The sequence below is a fragment of the Juglans microcarpa x Juglans regia genome, chromosome 2S (genome assembly GCF_004785595.1).
Source record: "Juglans microcarpa x Juglans regia isolate MS1-56 chromosome 2S, Jm3101_v1.0, whole genome shotgun sequence".
In the NCBI taxonomy this organism is placed as follows: Eukaryota; Viridiplantae; Streptophyta; class Magnoliopsida; order Fagales; family Juglandaceae; genus Juglans; species Juglans microcarpa x Juglans regia.
In genome coordinates, this window is record NC_054597.1 from 1,023,914 (window position 1) to 1,041,144 (window position 17,231).

Consider the following 17,231-nt stretch of genomic DNA (forward strand, 5'->3'; position numbering starts at 1 on the left):
AAATGTTTAAAAAATATTTAAAATAAAATAAAAATAAAAAAATGCAATTTGTGTTAAGCAGTGGTAAACCTGGACGGCACAGTTGCACCACCTTAAGAAAAAAAAGAGGAAGAGAGAACGAATGGAAAAAACACGTGAGTCACGATGTTGTTTGGTGCGTCCCACGTCTCTAGTTTTCGACTTCAAAACGTTAGTGAACTCAAAACCCACGTATAGCTAAAAAATAGGCATAGATAACATGTGAGGCACGAGCGAGGTCGTTTGGTGCGTCTCACGTCTGTAGTTACTTCCCCAACCATATTGTATTTGCACAACAGGGGTTCGTCTAGGACTTCAACGTCACGAAGCGAATGGCTGCCACAGCCACACTCGAGACCTACGAAATTCCAACACTCATGCCTACCCTCCTCCGGCACCAACCACCAACTCATACAGCCCAAAGCCCAAAACTATCTTTTTTTTTATTCCTTCTGTTTTGTCAGCCAAACTTCCCATTAATTTCGATTGTTTTCGTCTTGGGTTGTAACGCTTCTCTGTTTTGTTGGTTTTTCCCTCTAAGCTCTCTCTGCCATTTTAATGGAGGCCAGGCTGTTAGGAGCTGGTTCTTATGCTTCCATTCTTGCAAGACCCATTTGCCCCTTGGTCCTCCAGACTAGGCAGAGTTTTTCTTTTAGGTTCCAAGGCTCGAGCTTGACGAAGAGAGGCATTCAATCAGTACAAGCCGCAGCAACTTCCGTTGGGTACCAAATTAACAACCTTTTTGTTTATTATTGAAACCCAGCTCGTGATTCTTTGGAATTCATTATTTCTGGGACCGGAAAAATATTTATCTTTCGGTTTTTGCTTCTAATATCGTTTTTGTTACTTTTATTGAAATAGACATCTATTATTTTTCTCTGCTGTTTCCTGGTTATCGATAATTTATTGTTATACCGTTCATGGAAATTGTTGTATATCTTGCCTTATGATCCGACTTGCGTGTCTTGTTTTTTCATGTTCACTGTATAATGTTTTCTACTTGCATGCATAAATAACATCTAACCATTGTTGTGAATGATCAGATCTGCATCCGAATGAGATTCATAAATTTAAAAGAAGAAAAAATTATTCTGAACGGCTGATAAAGTACCAAATTTAAGAAGATTCTCGATCTAAACTTACATTAGATGCTTCATGCTTGTTTTTTTGGTGGATCGATGTTGCTCTAGTTGTTCGTATCCTTTTTTACGAGTAAGTAGATATGGATGTGATTCAGTCTCTTGTCTGCAACCGGCGCTCCTTGTTTTTTGGGCTACTTCTTGCACTTTCTGTTTGGTATTGAATTCATTCATTCAAAAAAAAAAGGTACAGGGAATGATCTTATGCAGTAAAATCCTAAAGCTCACCTAATAATTTATTAATAAAACAGACGGACGAAACCAGAAAGTTAGTTTTTTTTTTTTTTTTTTTGGGGGGTGGGTGGGGGGGATTATAGAAAAAAAAAAAAATAGGGGGATAAAGTAATTTCCATAGAATTTCCCTTACAAAAAAGTATCATTTTTTTATCTCTGAACTTTTTTCAGCCCTCCGACCATACATCCATTTCCACCCCTGAAGAAAATGCATGGAAAAAGTGGCTTCATCCTTTTTCCATTGATTGAGTTAAAACTTTTCCTGAATTACTTGCTTAATTTTACTTATAATTTTTTTTTAAAAAAAAAAACTTGCTTAATTTTTATCAATTCCCTGATTTGTTTGTGGGATTTAATGATAAACCAGATGGCAACTTGTCTTGCTTCAAATTATTTTTTATGCTTCACTTTGTTGCTACTGGATTGTCTTCCAGCAATAGTTGTGCATACATACAAAATTATTGCTGGAACTCAAGTCTATTATACATATCATAGAAGACATTATTGGTCTCCGGTGGCAGGATTTGAGCACATTGCTTCTCTTTCTCGGTGGTTCAGATTCTAAATTAGGCTGTCTTTTAATTTAGGTCATTGGTGATCAAGAAAAGGGTGGACGAGAGTGAGAACTTGACACTGGAGGGTATAAGATGTTCCTTAATTCAACAAGAAGATAACATTATATTTTGCCTTTTAGAGAGAGCTCAATATTGTTATAACATGGAGACGTACGATTCTAATGCTTTCTCCATGGATGGGTTCCATGGCTCTTTAGTAGAATACATGATCAAAAATACTGAAAAACTTCATGCTCAGGTATGTTAAACTCCTGGAAAAGGAATGGTTGAAATGAATGGATGGTCATTGAAGGTATTCTGATTAATTTATCATTGCACATTAGGTGGGTAGATACAAGAGCCCTGATGAACATCCCTTTTTCCCGGATGGGCTGCCAGAGCCATTGTTGCCACCTTTGCAATACCCACAGGTAATAGAAGATGAGTATTCCCCAACCCTCCCTCCCCTTTTATTTTTTATTATGCTTTTTTAAGAAACTGTGCAGGGAGAATTATCTTTTTCTTTTAAAAAAAAAAAAATCTGAACTCAGAAAATATTGTCTTTTTGTCTTTGGAAGTTTGAAACATGGAGAACTTAAGAATACATGTCCATAATTTTCTTGAGATCAGCTTAGTATGAAATATCCAAAAACTTTATTACTTGGGAGAAGGGAAAACAATGAAGAGAACCATGTAGATTTGCTTGCTTCATGAAAAGTCAAACAACCTTGTTTCATTTAGCAAATAACATTAATGAAAAGACAAGTGATCTTCCGTTTTATAGAGATAATTGATTGAGGTTTGCCTGAAAGGATTTCACCATTTTTATCCATGTAACTGCTGGCATTTTTTCATATTTTCTCTCTAATCTCCTCCATTTTTAACCTGTTTCTGACTTGCAAACAGGTACTACATCCTTCTGCCGACTCAATTAATATAAATAATAAAGTGTGGGACATGTATTTTAGAGATCTTATCCCAAGATTAGTGGAGGAAGGAGATGATGGCAACTGCGGATCAGCTGCTGTTTGTGACACACTGTGCTTGCAGGTATGCATTTTGATTAAAATCATCTATGTTTTAGCAAGTTTCAAAATGAATTTGGATGACTATAATTATTATGAATTATACCGTGGTAAGCACGAATGAGGTATGACTTGTTCTGTCTTTATCATCGTCTGAGTTAATGATCTTATCCATCTCAAGTCTTTTGCTATATTTGCCCCCTTGTATCTTGATGTCTCTGTGTGTGCACGTGCACGTGTGCATGCACCCTTGTATACTTTATTTGGTGTTAATTTCATCCATGGAAGAAATTGTGACTGCTTCACTACCACTGGTTATTGTGATGCATGGTTATTGTGATTGCAGGCTCTTTCAAAAAGAATCCATTATGGTAAATTTGTTGCAGAGGCCAAATTTCGAGCCTCTCCAGGTACTTATGAAGCTGCCATTAGAGCACAGGTACATAATCTTTCTTGCTGTACTACTCCTGTGCAATGTATTTTGTGGGTATTATTTCAATGGTTTCTAACTCCATCACTCTTTTCTTTTTTCTTTTTCTTTTTTTTACGGGGTGGTGTATTGGATTTTTCAGGATAGACAAAGACTGATGGATATGCTGACATATCCAAAAGTGGAAGATTCAATCAAAAGGAGAGTAGAAATGAAGGCCAAAGCTTATGGCCGAGAGGTGACAGTGAATGTAGAGGAAGATGGAGATGAAGCTGAACCGGTATATAAAATAGTACCAAGCTTAGTGGCTGATTTATATGGTGACTGGATCATGCCATTAACAAAGGAAGTTCAAGTTGAGTATCTACTCAGAAGGTTGGATTGAATAGGGAGTTTGAATAAAAAGGAAAAAAATTGTGTTTGGAAAGGGGCTTTTGATGATTGTATTTATAAGTATTGTAGGTAAAAGAGAATCAGACACGCTTTGATTATGAACACTGATATAATTTTGTGAACTGGGTGCTTGCTTCTGCATGTATCCAATAATATATATGATAGTTGATACATCCCTCGTTTGCTCTCTCTTGTTACTGGTCTTAAGCAAGATACAAATCCATGACTTAATTGTAACCCTATCCCTCACCTCTTCTATAAGACATGAGACCATCTCCAAAATGAAGCCCATAATCGATTAGCCTTGGCCACTTGGTTTTATCTTCCTTTTCCTATGGTGATTCTTGTAACCATCTTTTGCCCTTTTGTGACAATCACATGAGCTTCTAATGGCGTGCCCGGCTCAATGATAACAACTACTGTGGGTTAGGTTCCATGAGCTCCAGTTTTTATCAAATTGATAAAGATGTGTTGTTTCCTACCCATCTCCAATTTAAATTGGTACCACAATGATATCGAAACTCGTGTGCTCTCAAGTCTTGTACGGTTCATTTTAAAATCCACCACATACTTCTTACATGAGATAACGGGTAACCCATATAGAGCATTTTTATATAAAAATAAGTTTTTTTTTTTTCTTTTTTCAAAAAAACCTCATTCGTTTTTAAATAGGAATATACTTATAAAAAGAATTCCCCAAACGTGGTCGATATCGGACTCTTTCAACTTTCTGTCTTGATTTCTTTTTAGAAGAAATAGAACAAGAAATTAGGAGTTTCTTGATTCTGGAGTAAATAGAATGATCATGTAAAAAAAAAAAAAAAAATACAATGATCATGTAAAGATAATAATGGGAAGAAGGAAATATTTTTCTATCTTGATTATTGATTGTAAATTGAATGTTCACTTCATAAAAGTTAAGATTTGTCTTTTATTTTTTTATTTTTCAGTTAATAGCAGTTTTCATTTTCTTTAAAAATAAAAGTGTTACGGTTACAAATAAATTTCATAAAAATAAATCTATATGACATAATTTCATACTTTACAATAAAAATAAATGTATAATCTAATATATCATATTAAGATATGTAAATTTATAAATTTACTCTTATAAAAATCTCCTTATAGCTATAATATTTATCTTTTAAAAAATACTAAATAAAATTGGTCTTTAAGGAAATTTCGAACTTGCAAAATGTGTACTATTTGAATGAACAAAACTATAAAATAGTAATTAATTTAGAATGTAATCCATCAATCAGAATGAGGCTGTACTGTAGCGGATATAGAAGTAACAGTAATAAGCCAAACCCAATATAGAGAGAGAGAGAGAGAGAGACAGAGTGTTCCAGAGAGACTTGGAGAGAGAGAGAGAGAGAGAGAGAGAGAGCGCAATGAAGGGAGTGAAAAGAGGGACTGTGTATGGGCCACTGACCATGGCGGTGGTGATGCTGTGCGCGATGGTGGTAATTGTACCGGGAGTCTCGGCTACTCGCTGGACCGTGGGAGCGAACATGGGTTGGACCACCAATGTTAACTACACTATTTGGGCTCAGGACAAGCACTTCTACAATGGCGACTGGCTCTGTAAGTTCTCTCTCTCTCTCTCTCTCTCTCTCTCTCTCTCTCTCTTTGTGTGAGTGTGAATGTGCGTGCACGCGTTTAAGTTTAGATCTACTCTGTCCTAAGTACATCTTCCTTTGCTCTCTCTTTCAGTATTTCATAGCTCACATTACGTCCTTCGCATCTTAGTGTGGTTTTGCATGATGTTGCAGGTAAATGAGACAGATCTAATTGGGTTGTGGAGTTCTTGTTCATTTTCTCTGTCTTGCGCTACTAATATTGCTCCCCCCCGCCCCCCCGCGGGGCGGGGGGCGCCGCCGCCCCCTTGCTCTTACGGTTAAAGTTTCTGCTTAATTGTTGTTTGTTTGTATGTGAAACTTAAAATTCAAGGCTCCTTGTCTCTGGGCTTATACCGGAACTCAAATTCAATTGTTTTCTGTGTTTTGAGTTCTTTATTGCTTTGTTCTTTCACCTTCCTTGCTTGATCTACGGACAAAGATTGTTCTTAATTGAGGATTACTGTGTGGAGCAGCTCTTCATTTTCCTTACTTTCTTGAACTTGCTTGGATTGGTTTCTGTTGGTGTGAAATGTATAAAGAACCCATTTTTACTCTACGAACTCTTCCTTGGGTACTTTTTTTTTTATTAGTTGTAAATCTCCTTTTTGGATCTTGATATTACTTTCACTGTCGTTCTTTTTTATTGGTACTAGGATTCGGTTGTTGGCTTTCCTTGTTTGAATTTGTGAGTCTCAACAGTCTTGTAGCCATTATGCTTGCAGCTGAATTTAAGGCCGCACTATCTACTTGTAACATTTCTGTTATTTCGTTTATATAATGTTGCTGAACTATTAAATCATAGGATTGTTTACTTTGGATTCCATTAAGCCATATTGAAATTTGGCTATCCGACCGTTTAAAGCTGTTGGGTAACTCTGTTGTTTTCTCCAGTTTTTGTGTATGACAGGAACCAGATGAATGTGCTAGAGGTGAACAAGACGGACTATGAGACATGCAATTCTGATCATCCTCTTCACAATTGGACTACCGGAGCTGGAAGGGATGTGATTCCACTAAATGTGACTCGACATTATTACATCATTAGTGGCAAGGGGTTCTGCTATGGCGGAATGAAGCTAGCTATACGTGTGGAAAACCTGCCACCTCCTCCCACATCTTCGTCTTTGAACGAGAAGAGCAGTTCCCCTAGTTTAACTTCCAGAAGCAAGATTGTTTTGCCAATGGTTTTTGCTATTGGAGCAGTATGGGATGCATTTCGCCGGTTCTGGTACTAAGCATGTTGATCTTCAAGATTTAGCGTTTTCGTGAGGGTATCAAAATTACTTTTAGACAGTCTTTAGCCAGTTTGTGGAATTGAGTTGTCTCCCTCTTTGGTGTTTCTTTTGTGGGGTAATTTATTTTGTGCTGTTTTTCCTTTCATGGTAGTTGGCCTTCAAATTTTCAATTGGGTGTTGTTGCTGATTAGGTGGTGATTGAGTTGTCCGACATAATGACTGTAACACTATGGAATGGTTTTATTTTCTTTAAAAAAAAGAGAGAGCGAAATGGTTTTATTTGTTTGGGGATTCAGATGCGTAATATGACTAGCTTTTCTTTGCTTTTCTTTTCTTTTCTTTTCTTTTGTCTTGTAATTTGTGCATCTGCCTGCAAGTTTATGAATCTAATGGATACGTGGGGCCTTGAACCACGTGGTTGTTTTACCTTGCCAATTTTTCCCCCTGGTAACTAGGGCTGAAAAACTGACGGTCAGTTTGGTTTTGGGTCCAAACCGAGACCGACCGGTCGGTTTGTTAGAGTCTCAAAACCGGCCGAAACCGACCGAATGAGGGTATGAAAACCGACCGGTTCAGTTATCGGCCGGTTCACGGTCGGTTTGTCGGGTTTGGGCCGGTTTGGGCCATTGTGTTTGGGTCGGTTTTGGCACTGTTTGGGCCATTTTAAAACCCAATTCAACCTCTTTTTCAGCTCATTTTGTTATTCAAAATCATCTACTACAAAGACTTTTTTTTTTCCAAAATTTTTAAAATTAATTAATTAAATCAATTTCTTTTTAATTTTAATCATGCCATGCATATATTATTAGTAACTAATAACTATTAACTAGTAACTACTACATATATACTACTTATATTTTATAGTCTTATTATCTTATATACTAAATTATTAATTACTAGATAAATAAAAAAAACTCCACCAGATGTTTAATACACATTACAAACAAAATTAAATTGTCTTAAGCAACAAATAACAATTGTTTTTGAATAAAACTCAAAAAATCGTCATTCTTCAGTCTGCAGTCTTCGACTCTTCAATCATCAATAGTTGTGATGTATGATGCTCCTAACTCTATAAGAAAACACCAAATAATCAAATTATCAATATTAATAAATTGGGATAATGAAAACAAATTAAATTAAATAATAAAAATAAATAAATATGCAATTGAATGAGAAAAAGTTAAAAACACATTACCAGATTCTACTACAAAGCTCTCAACATTATCCATGGAGTCTCGAATATCAATTGGCGTTGACGGATGTCGCAACCAATTCTGAGTACAAATAAGTGCCTCAACAGTTCTTGGAGATAAGGAAGTCCGAAAAGGATCAAGTACCCGACCTCCCGTACTAAATGCGGACTCTGATGCAACCGTGGAAACAGGCATGGCTAACACGTCTCGTGCAATTCTCGCAAGTATAGGATAGTTAGGATTCACTTTCCACCAATTTAACAAATCAAAAGATTGACTGAATGCCTCACAACCATTTGATAAATACCGATCAATCTCTGTTTTGGTAGATGTAGATCCAGAGACAGTCGATGCTTGCAACCACTCATAAAAAAGTTGTGACTCAAGATTGTCTTCAACATCATCTGGAGGTGCAGATGACGGAGGGGAAACATGTTCTCTGCTACTCGAGGAAGAACCGAACGTAGCATTATACTCCTCATATATGTCTGATAATAATTGTCTCACCCTCGACAATAAATCTTCAGCCCAATTATGATCATAAATTTTTTTCAAGTGAAAAGTAAGAAGCCCCAACTTACTACGTGGATCAAGGAGAACTGCAATCAACAACAACAAATTCAGTCTATCCAATGAACCCCAATACTTATCAAATTTCATTCTCATGCTTATGGCCATGCTCATCAAACAAGTATTCTGACTCTCACACAGTCTAACCAACTCTTTTTGGAGCCTACAAATCTTCAAAAAACTTGTGTTTGCCGTGACATTTGAGCTAGCATTATCAACAGTAACAGTAAATATCTTATCAATGCCCCAATGAAGGAGGCACGATTCAACATATTTTCCAATGGTATCCCCTCGATGATTAGGGATTAAACAAAAATTTATAATTTTCTTCTGTAATTTCTAATCACTATCAATGAAATGGGCAGTTAAACACATATAATTAAGATTTTGTACCGATGTCCACGTATCGGTAGTTAATGAAATCCTCATTCCCCATCTTTGAATAACTTTTTAAGTTTGGCTTTTTCAGATGCAAATAGTTTCATACAATCTCTTGCAACCGTCACTCGACATGGCACTTTAAATCTAGGTTCAAGCAACCAAACCATCTTCTTAAATCCTTGCCCTTCAACAATTCTAAATGGTAATTCATCGAGAATTACCATCTCCGCAAGCGCCATCCTCACAGCCTCCTCATTATATTTATGAGTTACAAGATTTCTTAAAGAATTATCACTCTCTCCAAACCCCTCCGAGGATACCTCACCTGCCAATGTTGTTTGGTATTTATCTAAAGGCCCACACTTATGAGGATTTTTGAGACATGAAGGTAGATGGTTTTGCATAGTTGAAGTTCCGTTCCTCTTCGAGTGGCAAGCGTATATCTTGCCACAATAATTGCACTTGGCCTTAGGATCATTTACGGAACAACCCTCAACTTTTGTAAAATGATCCCAAACAATTGACGGATCCTTCCCCTTCCGTTTCTTAGGAAGTAGACAATTACTACTATTAGGGGCACTTGAAGTCGAGAGTTTTGGTATTTGGGAGTTCGAATCAAGATCAATTGGACTTGACGAAGAATCCATCTAACATGTAAAAACAAGAAAGAACAAAAAATCACCTCAATTGTTAATTACACAGCAGCTAGTTTGTAACGTGGCAAACATCACAAATCTAAGATTCTAATCTATATTTTAGATCGCTCATAAATCTCACAAATTATTTTACTTTGAATAAACATCACAAATTATTTATAACATAAAATTCATAAATTTTACTTTCAATAAACATCACAAATTATTTATAACATAAACATTCATAAATTTTACTTTCAATAAACATCACAAATTATTTTTTTTCAACAAAATTACATCCAAATTCCAATCCGTGAATGGCAATGCACACTGCCAAAATCAATCAAAATTCTTCATCAAAATGATATTCACTATTTCAATCATCTCAAACAAAGCAAACACAATCCCTAACCCTAGATTGAAATACCAAATCAGAAAACAAAAACCCTAATCCAAAAATTGATCCTCGGATTCTAAATAAAAAAATAAAAAATACTTATAAATAAATAAATCTGAAAATCATACCTAAAAACAACAATGGAGAGTCGGTCTCGGGTTCCCTATGGTTTGCCGGAGGAAGTCTCGCCGCTGCTGGACGATGGACTGCTGGGCGTCGGTGAGCCGTGAGTGGCTGGAGTCGTGGATGGCGTCGTGGCGATGCGGCGTCACGGCTCGAAGTCGTTGAAACCGAAGGTCCGAAACGGCGAAGCCGCGAAATCGTTAGCTGAGAGAGAGAGAGAGAGAGAGAGAGAGAGAGAGAGAGGCGGAAAGAGAGTGAGAGTGAGTCTGTGAGAGTCTGGGGGTTGGGGGCGACGGGGACAAAATATGCCCTAGGGCTGAACGGCGCCGTTCCGTTTAATTTTTTTTTTCTAACTTTAAGAATTAAACGACGTCGTTTCACTTATTTAAGTAAAACGGCATCGTTTAATAAATTAATATATTTAAAAATATATATATATATATATATATATACGGCGTCGGCCGGTTTTTCGGTTTTTGATTGGTTCAAACCGCAACCGAACCGGCCGACGCCGGTTTTGATGATTTATCACCGACGGCCGACCGGTTCCCTACCGGTTTTGGCCGGTTCCGAGCTCCAGCGGTCGGTCTGAGTCGGTCTCGACTGGTTTTACAATTTTCTGTACAGCCCTACTGGTAACGTACTGCTGCTACTTCTTTTTATGGCCCAAACATTGCCACTCATATACTCATCCAAGGGCTAGCATGAGTGAGAGAGAGAGACAGAGGGTCCAGGCCATCCTGGTCCTATGCTGCCACTTGAAATTGCACAAAAAGTAAGTGTTTAACTTTACTCGATTAAATGACATCATGATTTAATAGCAAAAAATGCGCCAATTTCATCATGTCTTTAAGGCAGCAACATGCTTCTTGATATAACGAGTCAAAAGTAAGTTGAATTTAAACAATTGATCTTAATTTAGGAAAACAAAAACACTCGAGCCCTCAATAAACTGATTAATGGATTATAATATAAAAGGAATGTATAAAAAATATTTAATTGTTATAATTAATATCAATGAATGATCAGTTACACCAAATAGTATGAATTCCGATTTCCCCATTAATTCATTCGTAGAAGCCAACTCACATCCGTACGTATCCTCGTTCAAATCCACGAGATACAGCTAATTAATCATCCCCCACCTACGTTTAAATGCAAAAAACCCAGATCACATACCCATATATATTAGCAAATTCCTTTCCCTTTTGCTTCTTAGTGCAAGGGAAGCAAACTCTTATCTTCAGTTGCCATAAAAAAGATAACTCTACGCAAAATTTTAACCCCTCTGATCACATGATTAATGTGCCCAACTATCCCGTTTAAAGCATTGTACGCAATCTCGCATCAAATGGGTTATGACACACGTGTACAAGTGGGTTCTCACCGTTGCCAACTATGAAGATTTACGTTTGATTGGCCCTGTTTACCGTTTCGAGGTTAAACCCAGCACGTATCTTCGATGTTGATTCGCTCCTACAAATACTCCCATATTTTTAAATAGAATCCTCGTGTGTTTGGATGTAGAGTGATCATCGATCGAGAGAGAAACTGATTAGTGAGTGAAAGAGATGGAGGGGTTGGCAAGGAAAGGAGGAGCTTTCAGGGTGATAATGGTGGTGTTGATGATAATGGGGTGGCAAACGTGCGCTCTGGCGAGTCTAATTCGGGTGGGAGGAGTACAAGGGTGGAATCAGAACGTAAACTACACTGTCTGGTCCCGTCATCAGCATATATACGTTGGCGATTGGCTCTGTACGTAATTATCTCCCCCTCTCTCTCTCTCATAATTTGAGTTCAGTTTATGCTAGTCATGTTTTGGTCTTAATTCACATGATTAATTTGGGGCTGCTGGGTTTATTGATGTACGACGTTATTAATTTATGTATGGTTTCTCATGAAGATTTTATCTTTGACAAGCACTACTATAATGTTCTGGAGGTGAACAAAACAAGTTATGAGAACTGTAATGACCAAGGCTTCATAACCAACATTACGAGAGGCGGTCGAGACGTGTTTCAAGTGACAGAAGCAAGGCCGTATTACTTCCTATCCAGCGGAGGCTATTGCTATCATGGAATGAGGGTTGCTGTTAACGTGGAAGATCAAGCCCCAGTACCGAGTCCAGCACCTGCTTCTGCTCAAAACGAAAATGCTTCCCCACAAATGATCCTGATCTCCATCAGTACTACTCTTTCCATCGCTTTTATATTGGTCGGCCTCTTGCTCAAACCATGATGAATATCGCTCGATTAATAATGATATAATTATATATATAGTAAGTACTGAGTCGAGGAAAGGAATCACCACTAATAATAAATACATATAATATTGAAGGGTTAGCATAGAATTCATGGCTGATGATATATCATGTATGTATGGTAATATGTAGCTGTTGCATGCCTTTTGAGGATATTAATGAAGCGTGTCGCCTGGAACATCATGATGAATATCAGAACATGATGAACTGTGATGTTTTGCTTTTTCGTACTTGAGATTTTACAAATGATGATCAGCTCATGTTGCGCGCAAAGGATTGCCAGTTCCTAAACATAGAAACACTACGAATATTATGGCATTTCAAATTTGAAATGTACATTCTATATATATGCATATGCAAGGTTCTGTTTATATAAGTTTTAATTTGAGAAATGATTTATACAATTTTAGATTGTGTAAATATCGCGTACTACTCCCTTTGAAAAATAGTGGACAAATTTGAAATCTATATATGTGAAAAAAAAATATATTTATTTTTAATAATAGACCCAAATTTTATTAAAAAAAACACAAGTTTCATACATCTTAAAATTGTATCGAACATTACTATTTTAATAAACATAAGTTTATAGTGTTAGTGATGTCTTTCACTGCAAAGTTACTAATCATGAATTCTTTTAATTTTTATATAAACCAAAACAATAAGGGAAAAGAAATGCCTTATTATTTTATATTTTTTAATAATGCAAAAGGAAAAAGTGAATTTACAACCGAAAGTCGCTTGTGCGAGAGTAAGCGGGTACCGCTGCACCATGAAAATTATAAAATTGAGTGTCTCGTCTCAATCGCCACAGATGATACTGGGCCGCAAGCTCGGTCATGGGCTGGATTGGGCCTATTCAAGATTTTACAATCTCAAAAGAAAGAGCCGAGTTCGGCCCCTTATCAATTGCGTCAAATTCCTTAATTACCCCTATTACTTTACGAATCATCCGTGATACCCTCGTCAACGTTCTTTTCCATCATTGCCATCAGCGAGAGCATGAGCTCAGTTGTGAGGGGCAAAAAAAGAAAAAGAAGAAAAATTGGAACGAACATTTAGTGCGCCCCTGTAAAAGAAGAAGAAGGAAACAAAATTAAACTTGATACGAACTGGAGCGATGAGGGTGTCTGCAACAGCGGGTTCATATGATTTCAAGCATCATATTCGAGCCTCTCAAGCCACCCCTCCAAGGTTTCACTCTTTTTCCGCCCCATTTGCTCATTCAACTGTAAATTTTTTATGTAAGTGATGGCTGCTGATAACACAGATTCTTCTGGTTTATTCATCACCACTGCCATCATAAGCAATGTTTACAGCAATTTTCAGGCGAGCAACGTGCTTTTCATCATACAGCCACCCACATTCCTCTGTTGTCAATCCCAGCGCCACATAGAACCGTGGTTGGGGCTGCTCAGTGCTCTCAACACCACAATTACACATACATTACTTCATATTTTGTGGATATCTTTGTTGCATGGTGGTTACTAGTTCGCACGACATGCTCTTTTTTTTTTTTTTTTGTACATTGAATGAAATTCATCAGTTCCTTACTTTATTGGGAGTGGCTTCATATTTCTAAAGAATGAAGATCGAGAAGGATTAAAAAGATGGTTGGGATGAGCTTGCGATTGTCCACTTCTCATGTAGGATGCAAATTATGGAAAGCAGCCAAGACAGCTAACCGGGTGCTTTTCCCTGCTCTAATGACCCACACTTTCCACAGTGACATAGGACCAGAAGACAATTATGTATGCTCCAACGATCAAATCTCTGGTCGCCAGGAGGAGTCATCAAGACCAGTTGTTTTGGATCTATTGGTTCAGTTTCAAACCCATGGATCTTTACCCAACTCACACATCATCAACAAACACATATCCTTTTGCGCCAGATTGAGAGATATTGCTCTAGGAATCTATCGCCACTCACCTATTATCAAAATGGGTTCCAGTTTAAATGTTTATATTTGCAGTGCTCTAGTAGATATGTGCGGTAAATGTGGTGAAATTTCAAGTGCTCGACAGGTGTTTGATGAAATGCATCACAAAAGTGTAGTCACTTGGAATTCCCTGATTTCTGGTTATTTGCATTTTGGGTGCCCTGAAATTGCTATTAATATGTTTTTGGAGATGCTACGAGTGGGTATAGCTACAACACCATTCAGTGTCTCGGCTGTTTTGGTAGGTTGTTCCCAATTGGAAGCAAGAGGGCTTGGAACTCAGGTGCATTGTCTAAGCTTAAAAGTGGGGTTTATTGATAATGTTGCTGTGGGGACAGGTTTGATTGATGTGTATGCAAAGTGCTGGAGTGTGGATGACTCGAGGGATGTTTTTGATAAGATGTTGGATAAAAATATTTTAACTTGGAGTTCCATGGTTATTGGCTATGCTCAGAATCAAGAACCTGATGAGGCAATGTTGTTAGTGAAACAAATGTTGTGTTTGGATCTTAAGCCAAGTTACATGACCTATAATAGTTTGCTAAGTTCATTTTCTAGGCCTAATTATTTGGATCATTGCAAGCAAATTCAGTGCCAAATAAATTCGGGATGGTTTCGAGTCTAATGCATATATAGAGGTCTCCGTTATGGTTGCATATTCGGAATGTGGTGGTAGCTTGGAGTACTTTCAGCAGATATGCTCAAGTGTCACAAGATGGGATCAAATCTCGTGGAATGCAGCCATTTCTGGGGTTTCCAATTTAGGATATGTTGAGGAGTCCCTGAAATGCTTCTTTGAAATGAGGCAGGGTGTTATTGATGTGGACTTCTTCACATTTCAAGTGTTCTAAAAGCAGTGGGAATTATTTCGGCTCTTGAAGAGGGGAAGCAGATCCATGCTCTTATTTTCAAAAGTGGACATGCTGCAAATTTATATGTCCAAAACAGGCTTATTGCCATGTATGCAAGATGTGGCATCATTGATGATTCAAAGAGAGTATTTTTCTCAGGTGACAAACATGACGTTAGCTCCTGGAATTCTATGCTTTCTGGATGTGCTCATCATGGATATGGTATAGAGACTGTTCAATTGTTTGAACAGAGGAAAAGAACTAACATCAAACCGAATAGTACCACCTTTGTAATTGTACTCACTGCTTGCAGTCATGCTGGTTTGTGGGTCAAAGGACTTGAGTACTTTAATTTGATGATAAAGGATGAATTGGTTGAACCTCCCAAACTGGAACATTATGCTACAATCGTTGATCATTTTGGTCTAGTTGGGAATCTTGAGGAGGCTGAAGCCATTATCAATAGTATGCCAATAGAACCAGGACCATCTGTCTACAAAGCTCTGCTAAGTGCTTGTCGTGTTCATGGAAACAAGGAAATTGCTCTACGTTCTGCAAAGAAGCTCCTGGAGTTATGCCCAAATGATCCTGCAACTTATGTTCTTCTATCAAATGTGTTGGTTACATGGGGTTATTGGGATGATGCCACCAAAGTACGAAAACTCATGCATCACTCCAGAGTAAGGAAATCTTCTGGTCATAGTTATAGTTGGATTCAAGTGAACAAATGGTGAATGGATTCGTTATGAGAAAGAAAAAAAGGGCGTTTAATCGTCCCTTGGTCTTCTTGGGCGGTTGGTCTCTAATTCATTTTCCATGGAATTCATCTGAAAGGAAGATGCAGAGAGTAATCTACTAGAAATGTTGCGGCATGACGAATTGAGTCGGACAAAAATGAGTATATAGCTGGAGGTTTCAAATTTGACTCTCCATTTGAGCATAATATATATATATATATATATATATAGCTGGAGGCTTTCATATATGTCTGGCATGCTTGATTGCTTCAGTTTTTGGAGGATTAAGCACGTTCGCTCCAAGTCAAATTGTGCTTGTGGGAATACCATTAACTAGTGATATTGCAGTGATATGTTACCATACACGATACGGCTGGCTAGGTTCTAGTCCCTTTTTTATTTATTTATTTATTTATTTATTGCGCTTTCATAAGTAAATTAGGATATACTGGTGGAAGTTACCATAAATGTACATTGAAGCGGTTTCCAGTCGAACAACTTGGTTATATTTCATGCCAGACGGAATGCACATGGGATTCCCACAACTCATTCCACTAGGAGTTCTGTCCGCAGGAGATGGTGAGACTGGTTTGCACCCACGATGTGGAAGGCTTCGAGGCTGGAGCTGCTGCTCAACTAGTTGTAAATATCATTGTGCATACCTCAATATCATTGTAAATATACTTTTTTTAAGTCAAAAGGAGAATGGTTGTTTTACCCATATTTTCTATGAGGAAAAGAAAAAGCCTTAACGGACCGATTATTATGTGTGGTTATGTAGCCTAATCTACTGAGAGATGGTTACTGTCTAATTATTTTATTTCTATCGCCAATTTTGTTGCCGAAAAAATCCTGATAATACTCATAAAAGTATGAAAAATTTTAGACATAAGTTTCACATTCTGCATATTATTTAAAAACATGTGATTTTATCTTTTTACTTTCATATTTTATGAAATATGAAATATAATGATAAAAAAGTAAAATCATATATTTTTTAAATAGTATGCAGAGTGCGAGATTTTTATATAGCACAATTCTAAAAATATTTAGGTATTTTTATTTAATTAATGTCACATGCAGTCACGCTTGGGAGCCACCGCGCACTCCACTGACGTGGCTACTTTTTATTTAAATAAAAAAAAACAGAAAGGAAATTATGGAAGGAGAGCATGCACGAGTCCAAGCCTCAAGGCAGCCGGGAATACAGTAATGCAATCTTTGGCAAGAATAAATACGTTCTTTCATCTATTTGGTGAAGGAAACAACAAAAAAATAATAACAATCTTGTATGGTGTGTTTTCCAGACTATAGAGAGAGACGCCATTGTCGGTTCTCTATTCTTTCATGTTTGGAATAAAAAAGATTTTTTAAAAAGGTTTTTGTGATATAGAGGGCCTAGAGGCTGTCACTACTTGGTGTCCATCCACGGGATCTCCGATTCTCCATCATATATTACAATCATTTATGACATTCAAATCCATAGCTAAGA

General features: G+C 37.3%; 3 protein-coding genes and 1 pseudogene across 3 annotated transcripts; all 4 read left to right on the forward strand.

The window, feature by feature from the left end:
• The first annotated feature begins 286 nt into the window (after positions 1 to 286).
• On the forward strand, positions 287 to 3,915 carry LOC121252619 (chorismate mutase 1, chloroplastic-like). The gene is made up of 6 exons (XM_041152338.1): positions 287 to 740; positions 1,979 to 2,204; positions 2,290 to 2,376; positions 2,852 to 2,995; positions 3,317 to 3,409; positions 3,543 to 3,915. The coding sequence occupies exons 1-6, from the start codon at positions 577 to 579 to the stop codon at positions 3,783 to 3,785; spliced, it is 957 nt and encodes a 318-aa protein (XP_041008272.1). The 5' UTR covers positions 287 to 576; the 3' UTR covers positions 3,786 to 3,915.
• Positions 3,916 to 5,112: 1,197 nt separating this feature from the next.
• LOC121252620 (lamin-like protein) lies at positions 5,113 to 6,931 on the forward strand. The gene is made up of 2 exons (XM_041152339.1): positions 5,113 to 5,380; positions 6,307 to 6,931. The coding sequence occupies exons 1-2, from the start codon at positions 5,188 to 5,190 to the stop codon at positions 6,648 to 6,650; spliced, it is 537 nt and encodes a 178-aa protein (XP_041008273.1). The 5' UTR covers positions 5,113 to 5,187; the 3' UTR covers positions 6,651 to 6,931.
• Positions 6,932 to 11,431: 4,500 nt separating this feature from the next.
• Positions 11,432 to 12,402, forward strand: LOC121252621 (lamin-like protein). The gene is made up of 2 exons (XM_041152342.1): positions 11,432 to 11,707; positions 11,856 to 12,402. The coding sequence occupies exons 1-2, from the start codon at positions 11,524 to 11,526 to the stop codon at positions 12,188 to 12,190; spliced, it is 519 nt and encodes a 172-aa protein (XP_041008276.1). The 5' UTR covers positions 11,432 to 11,523; the 3' UTR covers positions 12,191 to 12,402.
• Positions 12,403 to 13,195: 793 nt separating this feature from the next.
• On the forward strand, positions 13,196 to 16,078 carry LOC121252623 (annotated as a pseudogene).
• Positions 16,079 to 17,231: the final 1,153 nt, after the last annotated feature.

Coding starts and splice junctions, on each gene's coding strand:
- LOC121252619 (XM_041152338.1), top strand. CDS start 577: ATGGAGGCCAGGCTGTTAGGAGCTGGTTCTTATGCTTCCATTCTTGCA. Junction 741..1,978: donor GCCGCAGCAACTTCCGTTGG/GTACCAAATTAA, acceptor CTTTTAATTTAG/GTCATTGGTGATCAAGAAAA. Junction 2,205..2,289: donor CTGAAAAACTTCATGCTCAG/GTATGTTAAACT, acceptor ATTGCACATTAG/GTGGGTAGATACAAGAGCCC.
- LOC121252621 (XM_041152342.1), top strand. CDS start 11,524: ATGGAGGGGTTGGCAAGGAAAGGAGGAGCTTTCAGGGTGATAATGGTG. Junction 11,708..11,855: donor ATACGTTGGCGATTGGCTCT/GTACGTAATTAT, acceptor TTTCTCATGAAG/ATTTTATCTTTGACAAGCAC.
- LOC121252620 (XM_041152339.1), top strand. CDS start 5,188: ATGAAGGGAGTGAAAAGAGGGACTGTGTATGGGCCACTGACCATGGCG. Junction 5,381..6,306: donor CTACAATGGCGACTGGCTCT/GTAAGTTCTCTC, acceptor TGTTTTCTCCAG/TTTTTGTGTATGACAGGAAC.